Genomic DNA, 27,622 nt, shown 5'->3' with positions numbered 1-27,622 from the left:
TTTGAAATTTGGCACATATGTTCCTCTTGGCTTCTAGGTGCTCACCAAGAAAGGGTTTTTCGAAATGACATCAGAGCATTAATATTTCCTATATTATTATTAACATGATCTGATGCTAAGGAGTTCTACTCCACTCCCCACCTGAAAAGAAATCTGTTCCAAATGCAAAACACAAGCAGAGGAGAGGAGTTTCAGTTTCACTTTTAGTTTCATAGCACCAAGCAGCTTTAGTACAGAACAGCTGAACTAAGCCATGGCCAGGCTCCTTGCTGGCTCCTTCCTGCTCACACAGCAAATACTGTTTCAGTTTCCAAACAGCCCTCAACTCTCTCACACACTGACAGGACACTAGCCAGATGAATGCCAATGGATGCTGGTAGGCAGAGACAGAATTCCCCACCCCTTATTTTCCTTCCCAAAAACTAAGCCTGACCACATAGTTTTGTAGTAAAGCACGGTATTGAGCTAGTACAGATGATACAAATACTTGCTTAGGACATCCAAAATCCTGAAAAACATTGAAAAATGAGAAAAATCATGATATAACTGATAATAGCAAATTGAAATTTAAACAAATGGGAAGTTCTTCACTTAGAAAATAAAAATTGTGTACTAGATCCAATTCCGAACACTATACTTTAAGAGAGATTCTGGGAAATTGATTAAGTTTCAGAACAGAAGAAGAAAGGACCAGAAACTAACTCATGTGGTAAATTAAGAGAGTAACATGATTGCATTTTTAAGTTCGTAAAGCAATGTCACATAGAAGAATGTTAACAAAGTAAAACAAAACAAAACAAAAAACTGTTCTCCATCATTCCTGAGAGCAGGACATGAAATAAGGTATTTGTGCTACATGAGGGCAGAATTTTATTGAATGTGGTGGGTAAGTATTTCATAAAGAATAATAACTGTGAAAAGTAGAACCAAAGAAATGCTGGGCTCCACATGTTTATGTTAATGGGACATGATTCTGGCTTCCTTCACTGAAAAATAGGTAAGACATAATGCCTAAATAGCTGCCTACAATTACATAATTTTCATATTTTGTGAAGAATGAAAATGAGCCTTGGTGGCACAGTGGTTAGAGTGCAGTACTGCAAGCTATTCCTACTGCAATTTGGCAGATCGAATCCCACCAGGCTCAAGGTTATCTCAGCTTTCCATCCTTCCGAAGTGGGTAAAATGAGGACCCAAATTGTTGGGGGCAATATGCTTACTCTGTAAATCGCTTTGAGAGGGCTGTAAAGCACTGTGAAGCTTATGTTCGTTTATGTCTTTGAGTCAAGGTCATCCAGCTAGGTCATTCCTAAGGTGAAAGTAACTCACAGCTTTTTAGCCTTGTGCCTTAATCACTACACCAACTTGTCTCTCATTTAAACAGAATTTAATGTACTTTAAGCATGATTAGGAACAGCAAAAGAAGATTTTTAATAACATTGTGAACAGGATTGTGATTTTTAAATTAAGCAAAAGAACCCAGAGGCTAAATTTGCAACATGTTTGGATTTAGGTTCAATGCTTATGTTGTATTAAATTAAAAGCAAAAGGAAATAAAAAAAGGGGAAGTGGGAATGAGGAATCCTTTGGCACACTGTGATATTCTTTGAACGGTAAAATCACAATTTATGCCAAATAATATCTGCTTAAGGTTCTTTCAGCATCTCAAACCCCAAATGCTTATCACATATAGGCATATGAGCTTGCTTATAACATATTTATGATGAGGCCCAATTCTAACACTGGCAGAAAAGCCCTTTTGTTCTTGAGTGTTCCACAAATCATTGGTAAAGGCATAGCTGCACTAAGCTTTGAATACGTTATTTATTTATTAATATGCCATCTATCTCACTATCAAGCAACTCTGTATAATTATATATTAGATTTTTATTGCAATTTGCAATTTTGCCTTTCATCTTTATATTTTAGTTTGATGCATGTTTCATTTCATTAAATCCATCTTTAGATTGTCCTAGACACACATTAGGTGTAAAAGCATTCTGTATATTTTTAAAAGCCTACAGAATGAACAACCAGTGATATGCCTAAAATGTGATTAGGCATCACACACCTAATTCTAAAACCAAATTAAATTCTTTCAAGATTCCACAAAAGTCTTTGATAAAAAATATAAATCCTTACCCACAGATCATCTGTTCCCTCCCTCCTGCTGAAAGCTTGACAAAAAACAGAAGTACAATTATATTACCATTGTAATTCCATGCTAACAGCAAAATGAGATCACATTCATTTCAAGTTTTTAAAATTTTGAATGTGTGAATTTCCCCCTTAGATAAAACTAGACAGCAGAAGAAAATTCAGAGTAAACACAATGTTTGCATCTTAGTTTTTTTTTCTTTGCAACTTCACAAGGGAAAGAGGAAATGAATTTTAATCATTGGCATAATCTTTATATTTGTTGTTTTCTTTTAATTTAAATTCTCTCCTTGCCACAAATAGAAACTAATATTTTTAAAGTTATTGATTAAAAATTAATTATAGAAGACTACTGTTATATTATGAAAACACTGGCATCTGCCATAACAATGCTTTCCATTTAACTATATTTTTCTTTATCAATTTACAATACTCACTGCTTTAATAGACACATAAGACTGATTCAAACTTTCAAAAATAGGAAATTCCTTTAAACATTTTGAAGTGATTTCCACCTTAGAATCAACAAGCTGTAAAAAAGCACGCACGGCAGGTATATAGCTTGTAATGAAAAGATAATATATTAATTACAGATTATAAAACTTTTGTGTCTTTTTGTGTTTTAGTAAAGTCCCCATTGAAAAGCATTTTGGAAGAATGTGCCAATGAACTAAAGAAACAATTCTTAAACATATATGAAGACAACATAAGCATTCTGCTGCTATTTTGACTAAAATTGTATTAGTTCATTTCCTAGTGAAAAGTCTATTCTTGAAAAAAAAGGAAAAACCTCCAAAATGTCATACAAACTTAATCACCACCACCACCAAAAAAACCCGGGAAAGAGTTCAAAGTTCCTGACCAGCATATTTTAATGCAATATTGATTGCTGTCTAAGAATTGAAAACTTAATATTTTATACTGACATACTATCTTCGTATCATTCAGACATGCATGCTAAAGATAGAATGGTAAAAATGTGTGGCTAATGTTAATGCTAAATTATTGTAGCATCAGATCAAACAATAATTTAGTATTAACATTATCCATTTATACTTGATACAGATCTTGTAGCTATATAATTGCTATTGGATTATGTAACAGTGCAGTTGCCACTCGATAGATATTCTGGAAAGCCTGCAACTTGGCTATTTGCTCAAGTCTTGGAATACAGTGAATGATAATTTTCTGTTTGTAATGTTTTAGGTTTTTTTTAACTGCTCCTATTTGATTATTTTTGCCTTTTTCATGTATGTTGTCTCTCTTATGCTATTCTGTTATTGCAAACTGTCCAAAGTCAGTATCCAAAGAGAACGAATAAATATATTAGATTTAACATCCCATTTAAAGCAGCAGATTAAAATCAGAATAATTTGCTTATTGAATATGAGGCAGTAGTTTAAGCACTTTCCCTGTATACAAGTATACCGAACTTTACAATGGAAGGACACTTACCAGTTTTATACAGGTCGGCTCTGCTCAAGGATTGCTAATAACCCAATGGTCCATGAGGTAGGACAAATGACAAAATGAGTGACATAGAATCCTCATTCAAAACTTATCTATTTTGTCCTTGCCTCATTAGATGTGTCTGCTAACTAAATAGCCTTAAGGTCACTATCATATAGGGACTTTTTCTTCCATGCTAGGCAAGGACATCTAAATAGGAAACATGTCATTACTACTTTTACTCACAGTAAAATTATTAATATTGTAATTGGCTGATATATTCATAGATAGAAGAATCATATACTGTTATAGGTATATCACTAAAGATGTTACCTCATTTGGGTAATGAAACATCTGCAAGAACGCAACCAAGCTCAAAGAGCATCAAGGACCTGTCATTTCAACCTGAGCTACAAATATTATCCTTTATTGAAATCATATGCTGTTTTACACATCGAAATACATTTAAAATTTCTCTGCTGGAATAATATTTATCTACAATATATTTCTCTATTCTGTAAGTTTTACCCCAGATTAGGGTAAAATACCACAGTTTAAAGATATGGAAACAGGTGTTAGTTTCCATAAAGTAAAGTCAACTTTTGATTTATTGGGTGCGTACTGAGGATACCAGCAGGTGTATCAGCTTAACCAATATGATATGTTTCACAGTGAAGTTGCACAAGTTGAAAAAAGAGACAAAACAGATGTATAAATGGACTAGGATGTTCTCAGTATGAAAAATTATACAAGCAGCGATATTCACTTGATTAAGCTAAACTTTTTATATCATAGTTAATTCAGGGTGATTTAGTTATCTTACTGGTAGTCAAAAGATATGTTGTTTTTAGTTATAATACTATTTATTCCTAATGTAAATTTAAAAAATTGAAGGTTACAATAAATATTGTGTAAGCATCTCTCAGCAATGTAGTCACAGAAAAATGCAGCTCTCTCCCCCCCCCCCCTCTCTCTCACACACACACAAACACACGAAAAACACATACATCCAGAAATATATTCTGAACTCATAAAGTTGCAATTATCTAGATATGATTATGGACTACTTAACTACTAAAAGGCATCATGCATAAAACTCTTGCCCTTTGAAGCAAATGAATGTTGTAATTGTAAACAATTTATATTTTAACATTGTTACTTAATGACACATTGGAAAAACCAAGGTTTCCTCTAATTTATTTAGGACCTAATTAGGTATGTTTATGTTTCTGCTACTGTATAGCAATTTATTTATATGAATTGACTCAGAAAAACTTCTATTCTTGTGTTGGAGACAAAATAATATTAGAATCATGATTTGATTGAATTACAAAAATTGATACATTATAAAAATTTTCCTTCTGTGAGAATCAAAGATATAGCTTATTGATCTATTAGATTCAATAAGTCCTATGGATGATAGCAGGCCCCAGAAGAAAGAGACATGAACCAAAGTTTTCAGCTAGGATGGTTTCAAAATATACCAGAACTATTTGTAACCCTGCTGAGCCGTTGCTAACTGTGAAAACATATTTTTACAAAGTATGCACTTAGTTAGATAAGTTTAAAACAGGAAGAATGAAATTGTTGGAAATGAGGAACTGAAAGTAACGTACACAGGTGTTTAAGGAAAGTGACAGTGAAGTTGTGAAGCATGTATGTGGCTATAAGAAAAGTATAAAAGATAGGGTTGGAGATCAGCTCTGGGCCTTTGATTTATGGCAGTCCTTGCAGAACCTGCTGTATGTCATTGGACCCCATTGCAATAGCTTATTAATATAAGTGTACTACTGCTATTATATCTTTTATATCTATTTATTTCTTATGTTCCAAATTATTACAAACAATAAACCTCTGATCTTAAAGTAAGAATTTTTGTTTGGGTTGCTGTCTGTTTCTTATTGGTATTTTTTTATGACACTTCCTTCTGGTATAAAAAATAGCTGAATTAGGTTTATGCATATTTTCTATCATAATGTTAAAATGGAAAGATAGGTAGATAGGTAGACAGGTAGATAGATAGATAGATAGATAGATAGATAGATAGATAGATAGATAGATAGATAGATAGATGATATAGACAGACAGATATAGAGAACTTTTTTTAAAAAAGTCTTTAATTTACATGGTTCTGAGCAAAGATTTTAAAATAATGGTTACTGATTTGCATTCTTTGCTATTATAATAAAGTTGTGTAATTAGCAAAACACAGCCAAAATAAAATTTTGACCTGGGACAATTAAGGACAAGAAAGGTTTACAGCAACAAAAAATGTTAACAGAGATTTGAATTTATATACTACCTTTATATCTCTTCACTGAGAGAATTTTTTAGAATAGAAGAATAGAATAAAATAGTCCAGTAAAGATAAAAGTAATAAGGGATCAATACAAAAATTATCAAGGATAATTATGTCAGTCACAGATTTTTAATTAGCAAGAATATTTAAACTTGCTCCCCTACCCTAACTGAAAAACAATAGTTAAGTAGTATTTTTTTCTATATAAATAACACTTTATAAAGCATAATATTAAGATAGGGATCTCAATCTCAGGCACTTATGGGCAATACATAGGGCATTTTACTGTTAAAATTTGCTCTAGTGTTTGCTTCATACTAAAATTGCAGAAGTATGGAACTACATCAAGTGGTTTTGGTACTGCGAAGTTTGTGAACCCATGCAATCTATAGATTAAAATGTAATTATTAAAAACCTCAGTGTATATCATCTTGACCAATTATAATTCAAATGAAATTATCAGTTTACTCATAGAGTTATACAATTATGCTTGTAAAGAATTCAGGATCTCTTGTTAAGGATACTGACAGACACAAATACTATTAAAAATGCTTTGTTTCTACTATTTCTCTACATAATATTTTATTTTATATGTTCAAACCTGACACTCAATTTCCTCCTAAGAAATATTACAATTGAGTTAAATGATAAAATACATGAATATATTGCTTGAAAATGTACGTAAAGTTGGTCTTGCTGAGAGAACTTTTACCTGATATTCTACAAATAGTCCTCTCTTCTTTCACTGATCTGCATGCAATTCTCACTAGGAATACATTCCGCTGAGTTCCAGTTAGAATGTAATAAATTCTATTACTGCCTACAAGTTTTTTTTCCATAAATTTTTAGCAAATACATATTGGGTTAAAATTACATCACAGTTTGACCCAGAGTTTTCAGTGTGCTCTAATTTTATCCATAACAAAGGTAAATCAGAAATAAAAATTTAAAAAATGATAAATTATCCAACATTTAGATGTTTGCATTTACTGTAAGGGAATTACGGGATAAATATAAATCTTTCAATTTGGAAAATTCATAGATCCTATCCAGAATCCCAATCTATCTATACATTCACCTAGCTATATCAATCTATATTTTGAAACACATTAGAAAAAACCAATGTCACAACAACTTCTCATAACATTTCTATAAAGAAGGACTAAAAATATGGAAAGCTTTTTTAAATTAAATAACTATGCCACTTTGATTCAAGACTATGTTGTCTATAGAATTTCTAATGCTGATCAACTATTTTTAAAATAAAACAAAAATGATTAATAACCTTTAACCTTTAATGAAACTTTTCATTCTTAACCATATTTTATTCATAATTCGCATAAGAACAAACCTGAAAAAAGGCAAAAAAAAACACCTTGATCACAATGAGACTTGACTATAATTTGAATCAAAGAGCCAAGCCAACCTACTTTTTGTTCGGGACTGATTTATATTCAACCTTGCGGTTAAAAACATTCCATTAAATAATGGAAATTCCCTAAACCACATTACTCAATAATTTAAGGGAAAAGAAAGTTTCAACTAGTCACCTGTCCTGTTCTTACAGAGCAGCAGCCAGCTGCCCCATAAAACAGTAACTCTATCCTATGGGTTATTTCCTATTGTGCACGTGAGAAATGGTTCGTTTTCTCTCTAGATTGTTCTTATATTTAATCTCATTTCATGGGATTATAACAACTGAATTATTTAACACTTGTCAGGCTGCCAGACAGAGGCAGAAATCCATGGTTATTATTCAGGTACTATTTTTAAATCCAGCTTTTATTATTTTTATAAATAACTCAAAGCAGCAAACATACACAATACTTACCTTCTCCTATTTCCATACAACATCAACTTTGTGAAATGAGTTGGGCTGAGAGAAAGATAGTGATTGGCCAACCACAAAGTCATGCAGCCAGCTTTCATATATAAGGCAAACTTGAACTCATACTTTCCAAGGTTCTAGCCTGATGCCTTAATCACTACACCAAATTGGCTAAGAAGATACATTCAAGATGCAATATTCTGACTATTCATACACTAGGGCATTTCATATATTCTTTCAAAGTAACTGCATATCTACGTGTGAACAAGGTAAATCTCCGCAAAGGTTCCAATTTGCTTAAAAGAGGACACAGATACAAAATAATAGGCTTTACATCTATACAGAGTTACAATACTTACAGACATATTAATGTACACATGGTTCTGTGAGCACTCACAGCCTATGTTGCAAAGATAGATTTGATCCAAGCAGAAATTCTTTAGAAATCCACTTCTTTCAAGTGCTGGTAACTCACAATCAAACTGCTATAGGACTGAACTTTTACCTGGCAGTAAACTAATGTAATTAAACTTGCACATATATATTCTTGTATGTATGTATAAATACATATACATACACACACAGATACATACATATCCATATGAATATATAGTGAGGTCACTTTTCTTTATCCATGACAATAATCCTGTTGCCTCCCTTTAGCAATTTAACACATAGTCAATAAAGATGTGTTTCAAAATTGTCTTCCTTCCAACATCTTTTTCCCCTTCCCCTTTAACATCTCTGAATCTAATGTACAGCTACGTACATCATAGCAACATGGAAAAGAGTTGTAAAGTTTTTATGCCTGCTTTAATTATAGCTTTTGCATTCATAAAACTGCTTTCACCAATCAGAGTGACTGATGTAAGCAAGATGGAGCTGAGAAGGTGGGGGGGAATAATAATAGTTTATGCTGCAGGATACACACCAACTTTTTATTCCTTGGCAGAAAACTGCCTTAAGGTACCATGTTTTAAACTGTATACATTCTATAATAGACGATTTGATTGAATAGCCACAGGATAGGACAGTAGCGCTAAAATCCTGAAGACTTCTGCACTCAAGAAGATAGGCCTAGAACAACCTCTTAGATGCTTATTTAGTATGCAAACTGCCCAGTGAGAAGGCACCAAACCAGTTCTTCTGGTGCCAAATGCCTGCCTTTATTTCCAAACATGGGTGAAAACCAGATCATGTGCTTATCTAGTTGGAAAGAGAAGGAAAGAAGATAGTTACCCCAGTAAATAGGATGTTATCTCAAACAGGAAAAAGTGAAAAGATGGTGAAGAATAGAAGTTGCATAGTTCATATAACATAGTTAAAACTTTAAAATGCTCACTATTAGACAATCTGAAGTTTACAATGAAATATTTTCATAAATCACCCATTGTTTCCAGATTCAAAAACTTTCATCAGGTTCTTCTTATAATATTAGTACGAATCAATCGTTTCATATTGCCTTATTTCTCCGAATTGAAAACAGGCAGCAGAAAACTTAACGGTGGAATATTAAAAAGAATCATATCGGGAGCAGGGATTACCTGAAGAAAGACATATCAATCCAAAGAGACAGACATGAACAAACTCTGCAAACATTGTCTCCAGGTGGTGGAGCCTGTCGATAGTCTCATGCCAAACGGGAAAGCTGATAGTAGAGGGGGAAAGGGAAGACTTTTCCAAAAGCTTCCAACACTATCCGAATCATAAATCCAAAATCAGCTTAATGCAAAAGCAGCGGTGTCCTAAATCATCTCTAAATCGATTGAAGAGAATTGTCCCGGCTTCTCAACTGGAATTTCTATTGTCAGAACGGCGAAGAAAAAAAAAGAGTTCAGCAGCCCAAAGCTTTGTTTTCCTTTTCCTCCAGGTTATCCCAAAGGGGCTTCCCCGGCCGCGCTGCGGGACCATCCGACAGAAAGCGAAACACAAAAAGCTTCGCGGTTGCTTCCACTCCCTCCGCTGGAAGAACCGAAAGCCAGCCGGGTCACCAGCGGCCCGGAGTGTGCGGCGGCGGTCCCCAGGATCTTTCACGGGACACTCAGAAAACGGGTCGCGGAGACGGCCGCTCCTGGCGAAGAGTTGCTGGCTGTGCAGTTGGGCGAGCGCGGGGCGGAAAGAACACGCGCTGCAACCGTTGCTCGAGCAGGAGCAGCAGCGATCGCGGTGCGTCCCATCACTTGAGGCAAAGAGCCTGGACCGCGAAACAAAGCAGCCTCATAGCAGCCACAACGACGGAACTGGTCCTCGAATCCGCCACCATTTAGGTCCAGCCGCTCGTTAGAGCAAAGAGCCTGTCCGGGATTCTCCGTCTTGTTACTCAAACGAAGATGGACACAAAAGAGAGAGACAGCCCAGACAAAACTTCCAAGAGCCGCCGCCTTTCCCTCCTCCTCCTCCTCCTCCTCCTCCTCGTTTTCAAGCCAGCCCCTGGCAGAGAAAGAATGTAGTTCCACACCGCCACTCTGAGGGGCCTGGTGGAAACCTTTCTACGCTTGAAGTTTCAGGCATCGTAAGGCATGCATTCGGCGAAGCGCCCAGCGGCTCCTCCTGCCTTGCTGCTTGCAGGTCTGAGACTGCTTCGGGACACCTTAAAGGCCCCCTACTTCCCGAATTGTCCCGAAATACGTTTCAAACACACTTTGAATGGTGCAGTATTTCTCCCTTTCCGTTTATTACGACGTGCCCACCTAATTGGAAGACGAAGGGTTAAAAACTTCCTTTTTCTGTAATTGGATAACAAAGGGCTACACGTTTGGGGATACCTCGACTGGCTCGGAAGAAACCATTTTTTTGTACTATCATTTCCCCAGTGCTGTACTGTAAATGGAACATCCCAGTTAAGGAGTTCAAAAAATCCGTCCGGGTAAAAGTTGTAACTCTTTAATTATTTTCAAAGCTGAATTTGAACACCCCCCACCTCATAGAGAGCAACACAACCAGACAGAAATCTCTTAAAAATAACAAAACACTCAGAAATAAAGGCAAGATCTGTTGTTATGAAACCTAAAAAGTTTTATATTCCGCCCCCAACAGTCATAGAAACATTTATTCAATCATAGAAACATTTATTCAGAAATTACCATGGAATCTTGATAAGTTATTGGATGTTGACATTCAAGTCAATATGTATAATATTGCTGTTAAAAATGATCAATTATACAGAAAGATGTCACGCTAGCAAAATCATAACCATAAAAGAAGAGATACTATTCTTTTGCTGGTGGCAATTTCCTCACTAGTGATTTCCAATTCTTCAAGCATAGTCTAAATATGACTGCAGATAAACAGTAACGAAGGCTAGTGTTCCTACCTTCTCCAAAAGACAGAATTGCTTTATTCTTTTCTAGGGGCGAGACCGTACTCAGGGGCCCCCCCCCCCCCCCCTCAAAAAAGAGCATTGTTTTAATCTGCGCCTCTTTTAAAGCATCACTATAGGATGAACATTAATGAATTATGGTTTAATTACATACATATTGACTGATATATAAATGATGATGGGTTAGCATCCAACTTTAAATTCAATTTATAATTAGATTGGATAATTTTCTATCAAGTTAGAAAATCACTTTATTACTTTCATTACCTGATTGTAAGTCCACATATTGTACTTCTTATAGCCACAACTTCCCACAGAATTTATGACAAAATTAAATTTTCAGTGTCTCTATTAGCTGGGAAGCATGGAACAGTTTCCACACATCAGAAAATATAGAAGAGGTTAGAAAAGTTGGTGGGTAAGTAGGTATGATACAATATAGTATGTTTCCTTTCTGGCTCATATTAAACTTTGGCTGGAAAAAAATAAAGTTGCAATGCTTGTCATGAAACAGAGGTGAACATTTTGCATAGAGGTTCATATTTTACAAACGACACTTTTATAATATTGTACAAAAACTGGGAAAATCCAAACCCTAGTGACTACTAGGTTGGATCCTTCGTTCTAATGCTGTCCAATTGGGAAAACTATGACTCCCTGAATTTTCAGCCATTTCTTGAACTATAGAGTTATGTCATCAAGTTTCACATGCTACTGAGCACATTAAAAATTTGGAGAAGGCAAAATGGCACCTATGCTAAATGATTTCTAGAGTTACTTCCAATTTCTAAAATGGTTACCACACTATAGATATAGCCAGGTGTTGTAATTTACCAGAAGGCAAACTTTTCTCTTGCTTCTTCTAGCTTACCAAATACCCTCTACTATTCTAGCTGATCTTTCTATGGCTGTGTTTGTGCTCTTTTGCTATGGATAGGCATTCTTTTAAAAAATAAGTTGAGCTGACAGCATCAATAATTTTCATGTTCTATGTCTAAATCTAAATAGTAGAAATGTTTAATGGTATTCCTGAAAATAAATATGATGAGTAAGATTTTTATTTTGCTTTGCAGGATGCTGCCTTTTATTTTATTCATTGATTTTAATTAAAAAATAATCCGGAAAAAAATTAAATGTCTGGAAAGATAAAAGAAACCTAGAAGGCATTAATTAAGCTATGTAAGAATGGATTTGGCCAATCTGGAGTGCAGCAGGTGGCACAGGTTGCTCCAGTACTTATTTATTTATTTATTTGTTTGTTTATTTAACATATAAACATATAATTACATGCTATTTTAATAACTGTAGATATATTAGCCTTTAAGGCTTAGTTTGCACATAATAGGTATGCTATATTATTCCGCAATTGTTAATAAATTCTGCAGAAATATATGAGACTTCAGAGAAAATAGCTATCTAGCCTAGAAGCCAAGTTGTTGCAACAGAATAATATAAAATTGTGCAAGCTAAAGACAAATCATAACTAAATTGAATAAAAATTATAGGTGTTTCTTCTAGCAGGTTAGGACAGTCTCCAGTCCAAATTTCAAGCATGAATAAGTTTACTTCAAAAATTAAGGTAAAGCTCTCTTTGACAAATGCATTATTCACATAACACTAAAAGGTTACAACATTGATATATTTATATCATCATAAACTTTAGGCTGATTTCTCTATGTTTTTTCAACTATTCAGGGACTTTGAGCCAAATCTATACTTTCATTATGTTGAATAATTTTGACTCTTAAGTGAATCAATTTCAGTCATAGTCCACTGAAGCAAAATTGTTTTTAGCATTCCAATACAGACTAATTTCTTCAGAATTAAAAATTAACTGTATTCAGTGAAAATTATTCACAGATAAGTATGTTAAGTTGTAGGATTTTATTCTCTTCCATTGCATTCTTATATATATTTTCCTGTATTTGGATAGTAAAGACAATAACTCTTTGATTATTCCAAGACCAAAGCCTGATAAGAAATCCAATAATTATGATACGATACGAGGACTGCAGAAATATAGGCAGACACTGGTGGTAATCCAGAACCCAAGTTTGGTTGCCCGATTATTGAATGGTTTTCACTTATCATAGCATCACAGACAAATAAAATATCTTTTATTTTAGAAGCAATTACAATAAGAAAGAAATCTGATTTCAGATTTCAAACATGATATACCTGGAATCAAGAAATGGACTAAAAACACAAAAATAATTACTTAATGAAAGAATCTTCCATGGTTTACTTGAAAATAACTGGAAAATAAAAGAGAGAGACAGCTGAGGAAGATGACAGGATGTGAAACAGAATCATTTATTAGGAGGCATTTGCAAATTGTTACTCAGATATGACATGGAGATAGAACAAATTAAAAATTGTTTAACAAAATTAAACAAAGAAGTTATAACAGTAGAACAATGGGGGGAGAACTATGTCTACAATACAATTTACACCAAGCTGCAATTGAGAGAAAATTGTTATAAAAGGTTCTACAGATGGTTTATAGATGGTCTGTCAATGATTGCCAAGAAGAACAAATCACAACAACAAATCATACACAATAGGAACTACCACACAAAAAAAGAGACTATTTTACCATATGTGGTTACAAAAAGGTTCAAGAGTACTAAAAAAAATACATCGTAACATCCAGAAAAAATTGAAAATTACATTATACGTTTAATGAAGTTGTAGATTAACATGTTATATGAAGCAAAATACTATAATTTTAAAACCATAATTCATAATTTAACAATGCATGAAACACTGCTCTGTATTTTATCTCAGAAATCAGATATTTTCTACTGTGATTATTTCCAATGGCCATTGTGTTTGTGGGATATTTATTTTTCAATTGTAGAATGTATGTAAAAGTATAATTTGTTTGTACTAAAGTTAGGCTTTATTTTCAGATAGTTTGTATGGTAATAAACTAAACATAATTTGGTTTACTTAAAAGATGCAAACCTTTGGATATTTACCCTGAAATAAGCTATTGAACATTGTGTAGGTTTTGTTAAATATTTAAAAATGACCTTATTATGGTTCTTTATAAGTATTTACAGAACCATAAAAAGGTTTACAATTTAATTATATAAATTATAAAATTGGAAAGAAAAACACCCACACATATTAAGTTTGATTTTAATGGAAAATAAATTAAATTAACTTAGTCTTGGATATTATTCAATCAACACCTTAAAAATGTTCAGGTTAAATTTTACTTGATCAAATCTGGTTACATTCTTTAACATCTCAATATTAAATATACTAGATATAAAATTTATTTATTTTTAAAAATACCAATTTTTTAAATGAAATCCAACGTTATCTGATTCAAAGGACTGAAACTGTATACCTCTTGAATTTACCACCCATGTGGAAGATGACTAAAGTGTAAAACCATTAACAACAATTCATGCATCCAGCTACACATACCTGGTTTCTGACTCATCCTGAGGCAGTCAGTATAACAATGCTAGAATTGCTCTACCTTGCAGAGTACACATCATGACTGCTTAAGTCTTTCATCATACCCTTCACTTAATTACTAGATTCCACTGTAATATTTTACAGCTGAAGAGGACCAATTCTTTTATGGGCTAGTCCAGACATTAGTTTCTCACACTTATCATTTAGCACTCTATTTAATAGACAGTAGTGAAATATTATAATCAAATACAGGTTTATTTTCTCATGATCCAGCCTCATGGTGTGCATTTCCAGCCAAAATACAGTTATTTTATCCATTTTCACTAATGGCAGGATTAGGATTTTCAACGTGAAAAAAAGTGATTCTTTCCATAAACCAGAATTACAAAACCTTTCATTGGTATCAGTTTCTATTTTTGAACTGCATTAAATCTGTTCACTAACAAAGGTATATTAATGCTGCTAGAATCCAAAGAGTAAGTATTTAAAGAAAGAAAAGATGACTTCTTTCTTGTCATTTTAAGTAATTTTCTTACAAATATACCTTCCATTTTCTTTTGTATCCTTTCTGTTTTCTAAAATTGGTATCAACAGATCCCTTTGTACTTCCTGATCCAACCATTAAATGTTACATAGGCACAACTATGAGTAATCAAAGTAGAACATAGTGACCCAACAAATTCAAAACTAGGTTCTTTAGAAAAAAGGATGGATTGGGCAACATGTTATTAAAATATTATTTTAGTGCAATTTAGTTCAATTATACCTGACAGCAGAAGACCCTAATGACTAAAGGTTTCCTCCAAATAGGATAGTTTAGTTACAATATGGAAATGACTTGGACCAAGAGGTGGGTGAGTAAGTAGAGGAGAATGAGGTTAGTAGAATACTACAACAATGCTTAAATTATAGAGAAAATTACAGAGAAATGCTTCGGTGATCATAATTAAAACCATAAGTTTCACCCTGTGACCTTCATTTCTCATGAGTTCAACCAAATCATGCTTTTTAAAACCAGTAGATAAGAAAGCAGTAACAAAGTAAAGGAGCTATGCATGCTCCAGTTCTCATGTAATTTAAGCTCTGACTGGCAGCAGTAGTAAATTAGAACTACACTTGGGAAGGTGATAGGGCCAAGAAAAATAGACAGCCAAGCAAAACATGTTACAGTGTGGTATAGGAGAAGTGGTGCTGTGTATAAACCTTCACAAAACAAACCTTTTTCAAAATTAGCCATAACTTTAAATAATCTTGGTAGGCCTTAGAGTTTGTAGGTTTTTGAACTGCCCTTTTTAAAGTGTTCAGTTAACTGTTAACAAATTAGGCTACCTTTGTTCGGAAAAACATCTTACAAATAGATACTCTTCACAAATAACTTTAATGGGGGGAAGGCACTTAATTTTACTCTTAAAGGAAAGGTATAACATCAGTCCAATGAAAAAAGGAATATATTTTCCATAAAATCAAAAAGGATTTGGACTTAAGATGGTTTAAAAATCCTGTAATTAAGAAATGTATGGTTGTATTATTTATATACTTGGCACTAGGTATACATTTTAGTATATATATTTTTCTTCTTCCATTCAATCATGTTTGATTCTAAGAGACTGCCTAAACAGATCTCTGTAGTTTTCTTGGCAAGGTTTCTGAAAATTGGTTTTCCATTGCCGCCTTCTTAGGGCTGAGAAGAAAGTGACTGGCCCAAGGCCCTTTGTGCCTAAGGCAGACTAGAAATCACATTCTTCCACTTTCTAGCCTGAATGCCTTAACCACTATATCAATTTGGCTCCCTCGATATACATAAACATAGCATTTCTGCATGGGATTTATAAAATTATATTTAGTTGTATGACTGAAATATTCATAAGTTTCATTCATAACTCTTTGAAGTCCAAACTATGGTTCCTTCCATTTGGAACATACAATCTACCTTTGTCCCTATGAGACTTTTATGCAGCTTAATGTTAGGTTCTTGGGAAGCTGACTTAGTCCAAAAGTCATCCTTTTTTCAGGCATAAATCATTTCCTAAAATATTAGGTTAGAGACTTTGGAATTCTTTCTAATGGCTTTGCAATGAACAAGTGCGTGGGCATGTCTTTTTAGGAATGAACTTCTATGTTATTTACAAACCAATTTTCTGAATCCTTATCAACCTGAAAACATATCCTGAAGATTAGCTGGAGATTAACAGATAGCTGAAGATTATGAAATTACATAGTGGGCGTTTTCCTATTGACTGGAATTTCTACCTTATTTCCATGCTTGCTGCAAGCAAGACACTCTGATATCTTGCCATTTTACCCTCATCCTCTTTTACTTCTCCCAAGGATTGCTTATATCCACCACAGACTGCCATGGGTGGAATTCTGGCTAGAACTATGGCAGAAGAAAGAGCCAGAAGATGGAGTACACAAAAAATCTACAGAAAAAAGAAAGAGGATTCAAACAGGAGCCATTATATTATATTACAATGTCCACTCTTATAGTTTCTTTGTTTTCTTTTCATTTATGTTTGGCATAGTGGTGACTTAAAAAAATTGTTCCTGTTAAAATTCTGCTGGACAGAATCAGAAGACAACAATACCAATTGGGATAGGGACAAAATACATAACTTCCTTCCATATTGTCTTTAATCATGCAAACACATTTTCCCAAAACAGTTTTAAAGGCAGATGTAGTTCTCAAATACTGCTGAATTAATAACTTATAACTTCAATGGGCTGTAATTCAATAATCCAGATAGTCCTTGCTTAATTAGTTAGCAATGATTTGAAATTACATCAGCACTAAACAAGGGAGGGGGTCCTCATTATTTATATTATCATATCATATAATATCATATAAGGGGGCGTGCATAAGTGCACCAGCGTGCCTGCCATCCCTGTCCTACTGTTCCCATTTATCTATTTATTCGTACGCATTTGTTATGTATATACTTATACCTATTTATACTTATATGTTTATATGTTATGTTCATACTTATATTTATTTTTTTCTCATACATGCTTGAAAAATAAATAAATAAATAAAATGTTTAGAGTTGCTACAGCATCCCTGCAGTCACATGAGTGTGATTCAAGTGGTGTCTGAGACAGGCAGAGCCAGGAGGAGGAATCAAGCAAGAAATTAGTTCAGAGTCTCTACGTTGTCAAAGAACACAAAGTCTAATTCCCCAATGAATGCTGTTGAACCTTGTCTAGTTTTACACATGTGCAAAATGTTTGTTTGAGAAGATTCCTGTGTATAGAATTGAGCAATAAAGGAGTATTAGAACCTTTACATGTGGATCTGATTGTTTGCATGTAACATTAATCTTTTCAAACTTTTTTTCTGGAGAACTTAAAAAACTACTTAGATAGCAACTGATTCCCAATCAGGAGCAATGATGACCAAAGAGTAGTGAACACTGTACTGTGGTATCAGGATGGAGTAGAGAATAGAGAATGAAGTGTGCTATTTAACTAGTGCAACAGATACAGAATCTGGCATAGCGAGTAGCCCCAACTGTTCTGGCATCATCCACAGCTCCAGTTGTGCAACCATTGGTACAGAGAAGCCATGCAAGTTTACCAAAAAGATTCGGAGGAGAATAAGAAATAGTGAAAAACTTCATAGTGCAGTGTGCTGTTTACAGAAATTGTGCAGCAAAATTCCCAATTGACTGCTCACAGATGTTATTTGTATTGAGTCTGCTAACAGCTTCAGTGATTGGCATTTCCAATCATTGAAAACAATTACACAATTATGGATAATTATCAGAAATTTATGGTCAACTTCAGAAGTCACTTTGGATATTCTATAAGAGTAGTGGATAGCCATCCTCTGGATCCATCATCTTAAACAGGGTTAGAGTATACATAGCATATATAACTCAAATTATACATAACTCAAATTAATCGCTACAGACTACATGGAAAGGAGGTAGCCTAATTGCTCAGTTTAGGACTGAATGGTCAAATCTGTACCGAACTCATAAAACAAGGATTTCCACAGAATTTGGACCAAATCTATCAACTTTGTGTGCACACCTGGAAGAGATTTGAAGCAGAGAAGGCTGACATCAAAGTCTTGCTATTTAGCTTTTTCCCCATTTATGCCAGCAGGGACAAAGTAGTGGGAGAGAACCAGTGTAAATAGTAGTGGCAAAAAGAACAGAAGTCCCTGAAAGAAGATAGAGGCGCAGAGATTTAGCATCGATTTATACATTACATATGTACCGGGCTCCAAGAATTAGCATGCCATGATCACAAGACAGCAAAGTATGGGAAAGTGTTCAATATGCTACACAGAACATTAAGACACTTTTGGGGGGTCTAAAATGGCGATGGATGTCATGGCTACATTGCATCTTGCCATACCTACAGAAGAGCTAAATTCCATCATCAAAAGACACTAGGGCTCTTATGATCACTCTAAGCTCCACCCCATCCTTGGTGTATGGTCCTATGGTTTTATTACTGATTTACCTCCAGTCCATGGCTCTACATCCACATTAGTTGTAATGAAACTTTTTTTTACCAAAATAACTCATTTCATCTCTTGCAAGGCTTTGCCCACAGTCAAAGAAATAGCGTAACTTTTTTTGGACCATGTCTTTCACTACAGAGGCAGGACACCCAGACTTTTATAAGACAGGGGAATCAATTTACATCCAGGTTTTGGAAGTCACTGTTTCAACTTTTGAATGTCCAGGTTAATTTGTCCTCAACCCATTACCCTGCCATGAATGGTAAGGCTGAGAAAACCAGCCAGATGCTGCAGCAGTACTTAAGATGCTACTACATCTACAGCCAAAATAACTGGCCCTCATAACTTCCCCTAGCAGAAATTACCTATAATAATGCTCCCCACAGATTAATTGCTATAATTCCCTTTCAAGCTTTGTATGGCAAACACCCAAAGGTCGTACTGACGGCTTCAAGGGAGGAGACCTCCATCCCTGAGGCAGTGGATATTTTGCAAGAGCACTGGCTGCCCAAGCCCTATTAAAACAGCAGATGCAGCAAGCTGTCCTACAAGAAGTGCCATCAGTAGCTGAAGAGGACAAAGTCTGTATTTCTACCAAATTCCTGGTCTCTACTCGGCCCTCTAAGAAACTTAATATGAGCTTTGTAGGGCCTTTTAAGATGCTCCAGTAGATTAATCCTGTGGCCTTTCATTTACAATTGCCACCTTCCATGAAAGTCCACTCAGTTTTTCAATGTTCCTTACTAATTAATGATTAGCTTCTAGCAACCTGTGCTTGGAGCATGCACCATCGCCACCAATGATTGTGCAAAGGGACTAAATAAAAGAGAGTTTGGACTCTAAGCAAAGGGATAAAGGCATGTAGTATTTGATTCACTGGCTGGATTACCAGGACTCCAAACCAGAGGTGGTATTCAACCGGTTCGCACCGGCTTGGGCAAACCGGTACTGGTGATTTGGTGTGGGTTGTCGAACCAGTGGCGACCCCTGGCTGGCCATGCCCCCAACCCGGTCACCCGGTCACCTGGTTGCTCACTTGCCCTGGTCGCTCTCCTAGCTTTCCCTACCACATAGTGGCTGTGGCGTAGCTCAGGCGGATGTCCCACAGCTGCTGCACATGCGCACTGCGTGTGCAGCTGCTACACATGCAGTGCGCATGTGCAGTGGCCCAGGGACGTCCACACACCTGCCTGCCCTCCCGAAGCAAGCTTTCTTCCTTCTCCCGGCAGACGCGCCTCTTCCAGCCCAGCCCAGCCCAGCCAGCCAGTAGGTGGCCATATGTCCAGCCACCTCTTTCGTAGCGCAAGAAGCCTCCCCCAACTGGCCGACTACTCTCCTTCTCCTTCTCAGCCATATAGAACAAACAGGCAGAGAAGGAGGGGAATAGCCAGCCGGTTGCGCTGAAAAAAAGGCAGCTGGAGACTGAAAAAAAGTTGCTTCCAGTCGCCTCTTTCAGAGTGTGACACCACTGCGCTCGACTTGCTTGGGCAAGTCCCTTCGGTGCAGCGGGCTCAATGGGGTGGACCTGAGTGCCGGCGACTAGAATGCAGCGACAGCACATTGAAGAAGTGCAGCAAAGCCGCTGCACGAAGCCTATAGCCTACCCGCCATGTGTTTTTTATCAGTGTGGGAAGAAAGTACATAAGGTTTCAGGCAGTTGGGAAAGCTGCCTAGCCCGGAGCTGCCTGGTTGGGGGGGGGGGCGAGGCTACAGCACACGCCTCATTTGAATTTCATTTCCCAGCCCCAAAAGTGGGAGGGGAGGAAATCCCACCCGCCGCCCCTTTGTTGGACCCGGAAGCCTTGCCTGCCCACTTTTTCAGGCAACATGGGACCGGAAACTGGCTAGGAAGAACTCTTGTAACGAGCGATGCTGCTGGGTGCTAAGTGTGTGTGTGTGTGTGTGTGTGTTTGTGTTTCAGGTGGGTCTCCTCTCCTAGTTTATTTTCCCAGCCCTTAACTTTCCCCAAAAGTGGGAGGGGAGGAAGTCCTGCTTGCCACCCCTTTGTTGGACCCAGAAGCCTTGCCTGCCCAGAGACTGGCCAGGAAGAACCCTCATAATGAGCAATGCTGCTGGGCACTTAGAAGCATGTATGTCTGTGTGTGTGTGTGTGTGTTTGTTTCAGGTGGGCACTTGAAAGCCTGTGTGTGTTTCAGGTGGATCTCCTCTCCTAGCTTTAGAAGGAAAGAGGGAAGGAGGAAGGGAAGGGATAGAAAGAGAGGGAAAGAGAGAGGGGGAGGGAAAGAGATAGAGAAAGAGAGAGGGAAAGAGAGACAGAGAGTGGAGAGAAGAGAAAAGAAAGAAAAGAAAGAGGAAGGGGAAAGAAAGAAAGAGAGAGAGAAAGGAAGAAAAGGGATAGACAAGGAGGGAAGAGAAAGTGAATGAGATATATGGATGAATGGATGGATAGATAGATACATGGAAGGAGGGAGGGAGGGAGGGAGAGAGGGAGGGAGAGAAAAAAAGAGAGGAAGGACACAAACCCTGGCTTCAGAATACTCTTTGAAACAGCACAGCAATCTAGGGCTGGAAGGGATCTCGGTGGTCATCTAGTCCAAGGGTCTTCAAACTTGGCAAGTTTAAGATTTGTGGACTTCAACTCCCAGAATTCCTGAGCTAACATGACTGGAGGAGCAATTCTGGGAGCTGAGTCCACAAGTCTTAAAGCTGTCAAGCTTGAATACCCCTGTTCTAGTCCAAGTCCCTGCTCCAGCAGGAGATCCTTACAGAATCATAGAACAGCAGAGTTAGAAGGAACCTTGGAGGCCATCTAGTCCAACCCTCTGCTCCAGCAGGAGACCTTATATCATCTGGAATTTGGATTATTTTTGTGCTAAAGGGTATATTAATAAATAATGAAATGTAGTAAAACATATAGCATTAAGTAGAGAGGAGTTTACTAAAACAAGTCCCGCCATGCAGAGGAAAGCAGAGATAGTCCTTCACTTATGACCACAATTGAGCCCAAAAATTTGGTTACTAAGCAAGAGTGTTGTTAAGTGAGTTTCACCACATTTTACTCAATCCATGACATCTCCTGGGTCTAACAGTCATGTGCAGGCTAAGGAAGTAAATCTGAAGGCATGTACAATGTTCTAATGTACAGAAGTTATAGTTAAATATGTGGCAGAAAGTGGACTATGGTGTGTTTTTCCAAACACAGTGAGGTTGAATGTATAGTTTTAGAAGAGCTGTGTGTGTGTGAATGTGTGTACATACACATACAATATATATAGTAACGTATCTTTTTGTGTGCCTATACACACACTATACTATGTAATATGTATGTACACATATGGCATATATACATAGGATTAAATAGTGTATTTTGGATGTTCAGTAGTAGTAAATAAATAGAGAAGGAAATTGTATCTCTTTGAGGTGAGGCCAGGCCAGGCCAGGCACTACTTGAGATGAGTGATGTCAAGTTGGCCACTTCCACTCAGTCACATGATGACCAAGACACGCCCACCCAGTCACATGACCACCAAGCCATGCTCATCAAATAAGCCACGCCCACAGAACCGGTAGTAAAAAAAATTGAATCCCACCACTACTTCAAACATTCCTGGGAAAATGCCAGTTCTGTCTATGCCCCCAGTTTAATGCAGCAGATCCATCAAGATTTCCCTGATAAGCCATGACCTACCAGCTCCCTGCCCTGCATTATCCCAAGAATGTATGTGAAGGGATTAACAGAGAGAGCACCTTTTGATGGATATGGGACAATTGATGATGCCCAACCATCCAGTTTTCCTTTTGCTTCCTGAGGGAAAGTAGAGAGAAACTTGCTAATTGTGTTAATGTTTTGCAGCCAGTACCACTTGCTCCAGCCAGTGCCACCAGCCAGCCAGAGCCACTTGATTCAGACTCAGGAAAGAAGAACTGCTTTCAAATGGCTTCACTTCCACACTCAAGTTCCTATGTGAACTCAGAAGATGAAGATGCCATGGAAGAATGAGAGGGCTGTTTTGAGGAGGGGGCATTGTCAGAGAGAAATTGACAAAGTCAAGAGGAGTTAAGTGGAGAATTAGTTTAGAATCTCTATGTAGTCACAAGAGGACAAAATCCAACTCCCCTCCCTTGTATGTCATTGACCCTATCTAGTTTTATGCAGGTTCAATACTGTGTATAGACTTAAACAATGAAAAAGTCAATTGAAAGCTTTATTTGTGGATCTGATTGTTCATGCCTGACAGGTGGTTGGCAATTGGCTCTCAGTTACAACAATGCAGTATCCTAATGATTGTCATTTGCAACCTTCATTGCTGGTTCCCGACAAGCAAAGTCAATGGGGAAGTCAAAAGGAATTGTAAAAGTGATATGTGCAGAAAACCTTGGCTGCACAGGATTCACCTAATAATGGCAACTGGAACTGCCTGAACTGCTATTTTAAGTTTGTACAGCCACATGATATCTCACCTTATACCTATGTTGCTGAATGACAGAGTTCCTGGTCCCAATCATTGTTGGTTAGATACCAATACCTGTGAACTCAGGTATCCTATCAATCTGATGAAGGAAACACCCAGTACCCCGTATTTCTATGCAATCATAGATTGCAATAACTGAGAATGAAGTTTTCTATTTATTATCTCTTGAAGGAGAAAATTAAATAAGAAACAGCTTGGCCTAACAAAATGACTTTAGATATGCTTTAATGCTTAGCAAAATGCTTAAAAAGATAAGATATAAATTGTTTATTAATGGGTCTAAAACTGCAAAGTTGGGGTTCAGTTCCTGGAAAAGAAGAAGTCGACCCCTGACTCAAAGCTTGTTGACTAAATAAAATCAAAGGGAAAAAATATAGGCTGGCTACAAAGGTGGGGGGTAGGTTGCTAATGTGCTAATACCTTTTTCAAGTAAACAAGATTGCCTTTTACCTTCTCAGTGGGCATTCTGTGCCTTATACAGCACACAACAAACAGGATGTGTGGTCTTCACTGGCCAACAGGGTCATGGACTTCCCCTTTACTACTATAAATCTAAGCTTGCTGAATGTTTTAATAATACAATCACCACATTACTTTCATGGCTTCTATAACCCATAGTAGAAATTATGAAGATCATGAATTTACAGTCTGATTTTATTGAACTATTCATTTTATAATCAATGTAATTCTTTACTTTCGAACATAACTTTTTGACTTTTTAAAAAACTGATTATACATAAATGTAGTTCTTAAAATTAAAAAGTTAGTGCTAACTATATGTTGGGAAAATACACACATTCTTATAATAGAACACTTAGCAGGTCTTTCTGTATGCGGCTTTTATGCATGGTTATAATTTTTTTGAAGTGTATACAAAGTAAATTGTTCTTTGGGCTGGACTCCAAGTGACTTTATAAACACATCTATGAAGTTTTTCTTGGCCAAAATTTGATTATGGTTTTATTGTTATTTCATTCTTTATTTTATTTGCATTATTGTATACCTCCAGGGTCCTTTAGAATTAAGATAGGTTGTAGGTACTATAAATAAATAAAAGGAACTATCAATAAAGATGTGGTATTTTCCCTTTCCGGTATTCCCCCCCCCCCTTTTCCTAGTCTAGACCCTGCCAAGGATTTCCCTGGAAGTTCCCCATACAAATACAAAGCAGGCACTTTATAGGTTAGATTCTAAGTACAGAAAAGGGGGACAACTGCTACTTCTGTCTGATGTGATATCGAATTCTAATTCTGGTTATGTGCAATTACCTCCGCCCCCCCACAAAAAAAGCATCATAATTAACTTTGCACATGTTCTCATAAAGTATTTAATTTCTGTCTCTTCCATTTTAAGTTTAATTTTCCTTGCTGATACATCTGCATAGCTATCTAATGTACTGTTGCCAACATCGATATACTTGTGCTCAGTAAACAAATATGATAGGATGTTTCATTTTCTGGAACATCAACTCAGTGACTTAATACAAATTGGTTTTGGGTATAAACTCAAATAGGTTACAGAAACACTATCATTTCTACACTTAGAATGTACCACAATATTGAAGTTATTCCATACACCACTTTATTAAAATTGTAGATGGAATACATTTCAACCAAAAATAAAACACTCTGCTGCTATATACATATTTTTCTATGCTCCCCACTACAGAGTCTATATTGTAGGGTCTCAAGATCTAGTAGAAATTAAATTGTTGCAGACATGACTAGTAAATAGAGTCCCAAGATTCTGTAGAGATTGAATTGTACAAACATTGAACTACAAGTTTAAAATATGACACACTGCACATTTAAGACAAGTTTCTTGGAAATTATGATCAAAGTATTTACATGTAAAAGCTTAAAGACATCTGGTCAAACGATATGTTTTAGTGAATCTGTAAGTAAATAGAGGCTGATACAACCTTTAAATGGTACAAAGTTAAACAAAACTTTGAATCCATCCTTATTATTTATGTTTTCTATAGATCCAGAATAAGAGAATAATTAACAAGGCCGGTATAGCAGTTTGCCACTCTTCCAGCCACTGTTTTATAATGCCTATTTTTGCAAAAGAAATTGCAAACAATTGCTTCCAAATGTTTCCTGTAGGCAGCTAACAATCTTTCTATTCTTTCATTTTGATACTGACCCTGTTGCAGAAGTCTTTTATCTCCAAAATATTCTTAGGTCTCCTTCTACACATTGGATGTTTGGAATCTGCTCTCCCTGCCTAGTTTTCAAGCCATTCCAACTGGCTGCCAGAGAAACTCAAACCTTAATAGATACATCCCATTTTTCAATATGGTATTTTCTTTAAATGCTTTGCTTCTTTTTCTCCAAATATATCTCGTGTGGTTGTAAGAGTACACTTCTAGCTAAATAAGCTCAAGGCCTTTTGCTTAAAATCTTTCAGACTTATGAAAAATTTTCTTCTGTGCACCTTAGACAATGACATTTGTGATGAGGTAGGAAAAAAGGATTTTTAAAAAATACTTCCATGCAGATCATTGTTGCATAAGAAATGCTGTACCGTGGCTGCACTTTTCAGAAAATTCTTTGTAATGATTTGTGGATTGTTTCTCAAATACACTCAATTTTAGGCAGTTCTAGCAGACTTTTTCCCTAATGCAATAATTTCATGTAACTTATTTAAAACAGTTTTCACAATTGAACATGCTATCTACAAAGATTTATAATTTTTTTATAGACTGCCCCCTTTGTAAAAGTAAATTATTTTATTTTCAGAAACCTATTCAGAGGAGCCCATGTTCACAAAAAGTAGACGGAAGAACATCAATTTGAAAGATTAGAAGGCTTGGAGTATTTGTATATCTCTGAAAATGTTCTGTCCTAACTAACTACAGACCTGAAGGGTTAATACTATTTTAAGGCCTTACTAACAATATTGTAGGTTTTATTAAAGGTTAGCAATCAGTCAACTTAAAGATTGACCAAACTGTTGAATTCACCATAAAGAAAGAAAGGGGACAATTTATATTTGTAATTTACCAGTCTTGTGACAAAACTACAGTAACAGGATCGGCCTTTTGCAGTTCAGTGATAGAGCTAATACTATGTTTAGGTCACTAGTGGGAAAATTGACTCAGTTATTGGTCATATAAATATTATTTTTACAGTTCAGGTATTATGGCCTTCTACCAAGTGAAATAGAGAAATTAACCCACTGTTTTCACATATGAGCAATGCCAAAATTTCCATGTTATTATATGTTGACTTAAAGTATTATGGTGTCACCTAGTGGAATGTATATATTCTCCTTTTTAAAAATAAATAAATAAATGATAGCAAGGAAAAAAAAGAGGGTTGTTAATGATGTTCATTCAGCATTCACAATAAAATGGAAGAGAATTTTCCTTCTCTTTCTCACTAGCCTGAGTTTACATTCATGTGTACATACATCCATACACATATAATGTGTAAGTAGTTAATTATCACCACCACCAATGTCTCGATTTGATATTACATTCAGGTCAGATAACATATGCTAATTGAAGAATGCCAGAAGCATTGAAGAATGCTCATTGAAGTACCTGAAAAAATAAAATATATTTCTCATTCAATATTTTGAATTTAATCATTCTAAAGACATCTATTTTAAGATAATATTTTTAAAATGTCATTTTATTTGTGTGCTTTAAGAAAAGCATCTATTACAGTCTAGATAGCTTCCTTCCACTCTTCCAAATCTAAAAATTCTTTGCTATTCTCTTGATGGCCTTGGAAAGCATTTAATCCCTTTGCTCCAACATGTCTTTTCAGCATGGGAACATCATGCATGAGTTTTGTCTTAAACAACCAAAATGGATCAACTTCCTCCAGCTGTTCCTGCCACTGATATTATCTGATAACATATTTGAAAACCCAGCTGGCTGGTATGATAATTTGTGATGATCAGGTAGCCAATTCCCACCTTAACTTTAAATTATTTATCTAGTAAACTTAAACTATAATGGGCATACTATATGCAATTAAATCCATCTCTGTCTTTATTTATGTAGTAAAATGTAATTGGCACCCTTAAACCAGAGTTTGTTTGCATTATAAACAGAATGTTTTACAAACAAAAATAAACAATTGAAAATAGAGCGACAGATTAAAATGAAGTAGATATGTCAGATGAGAATAATGGACTGTCCAGAATAGAATGGCATAGTGCAATGGAATTACATGAAATAGTAGGTTCCAAGTGGAAATGCAGTGATAACTGACATCCTTTT

At 35.9% G+C, this 27,622-nt stretch overlaps 1 protein-coding gene across 5 annotated transcripts in view; it reads right to left on the bottom strand.

Moving 5' to 3' along the window:
* Window positions 1-27,622, bottom strand: part of ROBO1 (roundabout guidance receptor 1) — a 314,654-nt gene that overhangs the window by 231,856 nt on the left and 55,176 nt on the right. For 4 of the 5 annotated variants that reach the window (XM_026664097.2, XM_087966635.1, XM_087966634.1 and 1 more), the window contains exon 1: window positions 9,278-9,468. The exons of the other annotated variant lie outside the window; for it this stretch is intronic. In XM_026664097.2, the coding sequence (XP_026519882.2) occupies window positions 9,278-9,332 (55 nt within the window). In that variant the 5' untranslated portion in view covers window positions 9,333-9,468. Of the gene's footprint in view, window positions 1-9,277; window positions 9,469-27,622 lie in introns of those variants that run through there. 5 annotated transcript variants of the gene reach the window in all.

This window comes from Notechis scutatus, chromosome 5, assembly GCF_049901735.1.
Source record: "Notechis scutatus isolate UNSWTSFEM ecotype Mainland chromosome 5, rNotScu1.2, whole genome shotgun sequence".
Classification (NCBI taxonomy): Eukaryota; Metazoa; Chordata; class Lepidosauria; order Squamata; family Elapidae; genus Notechis; species Notechis scutatus.
This window is presented reverse-complemented; position numbering and strand designations above follow the sequence as displayed.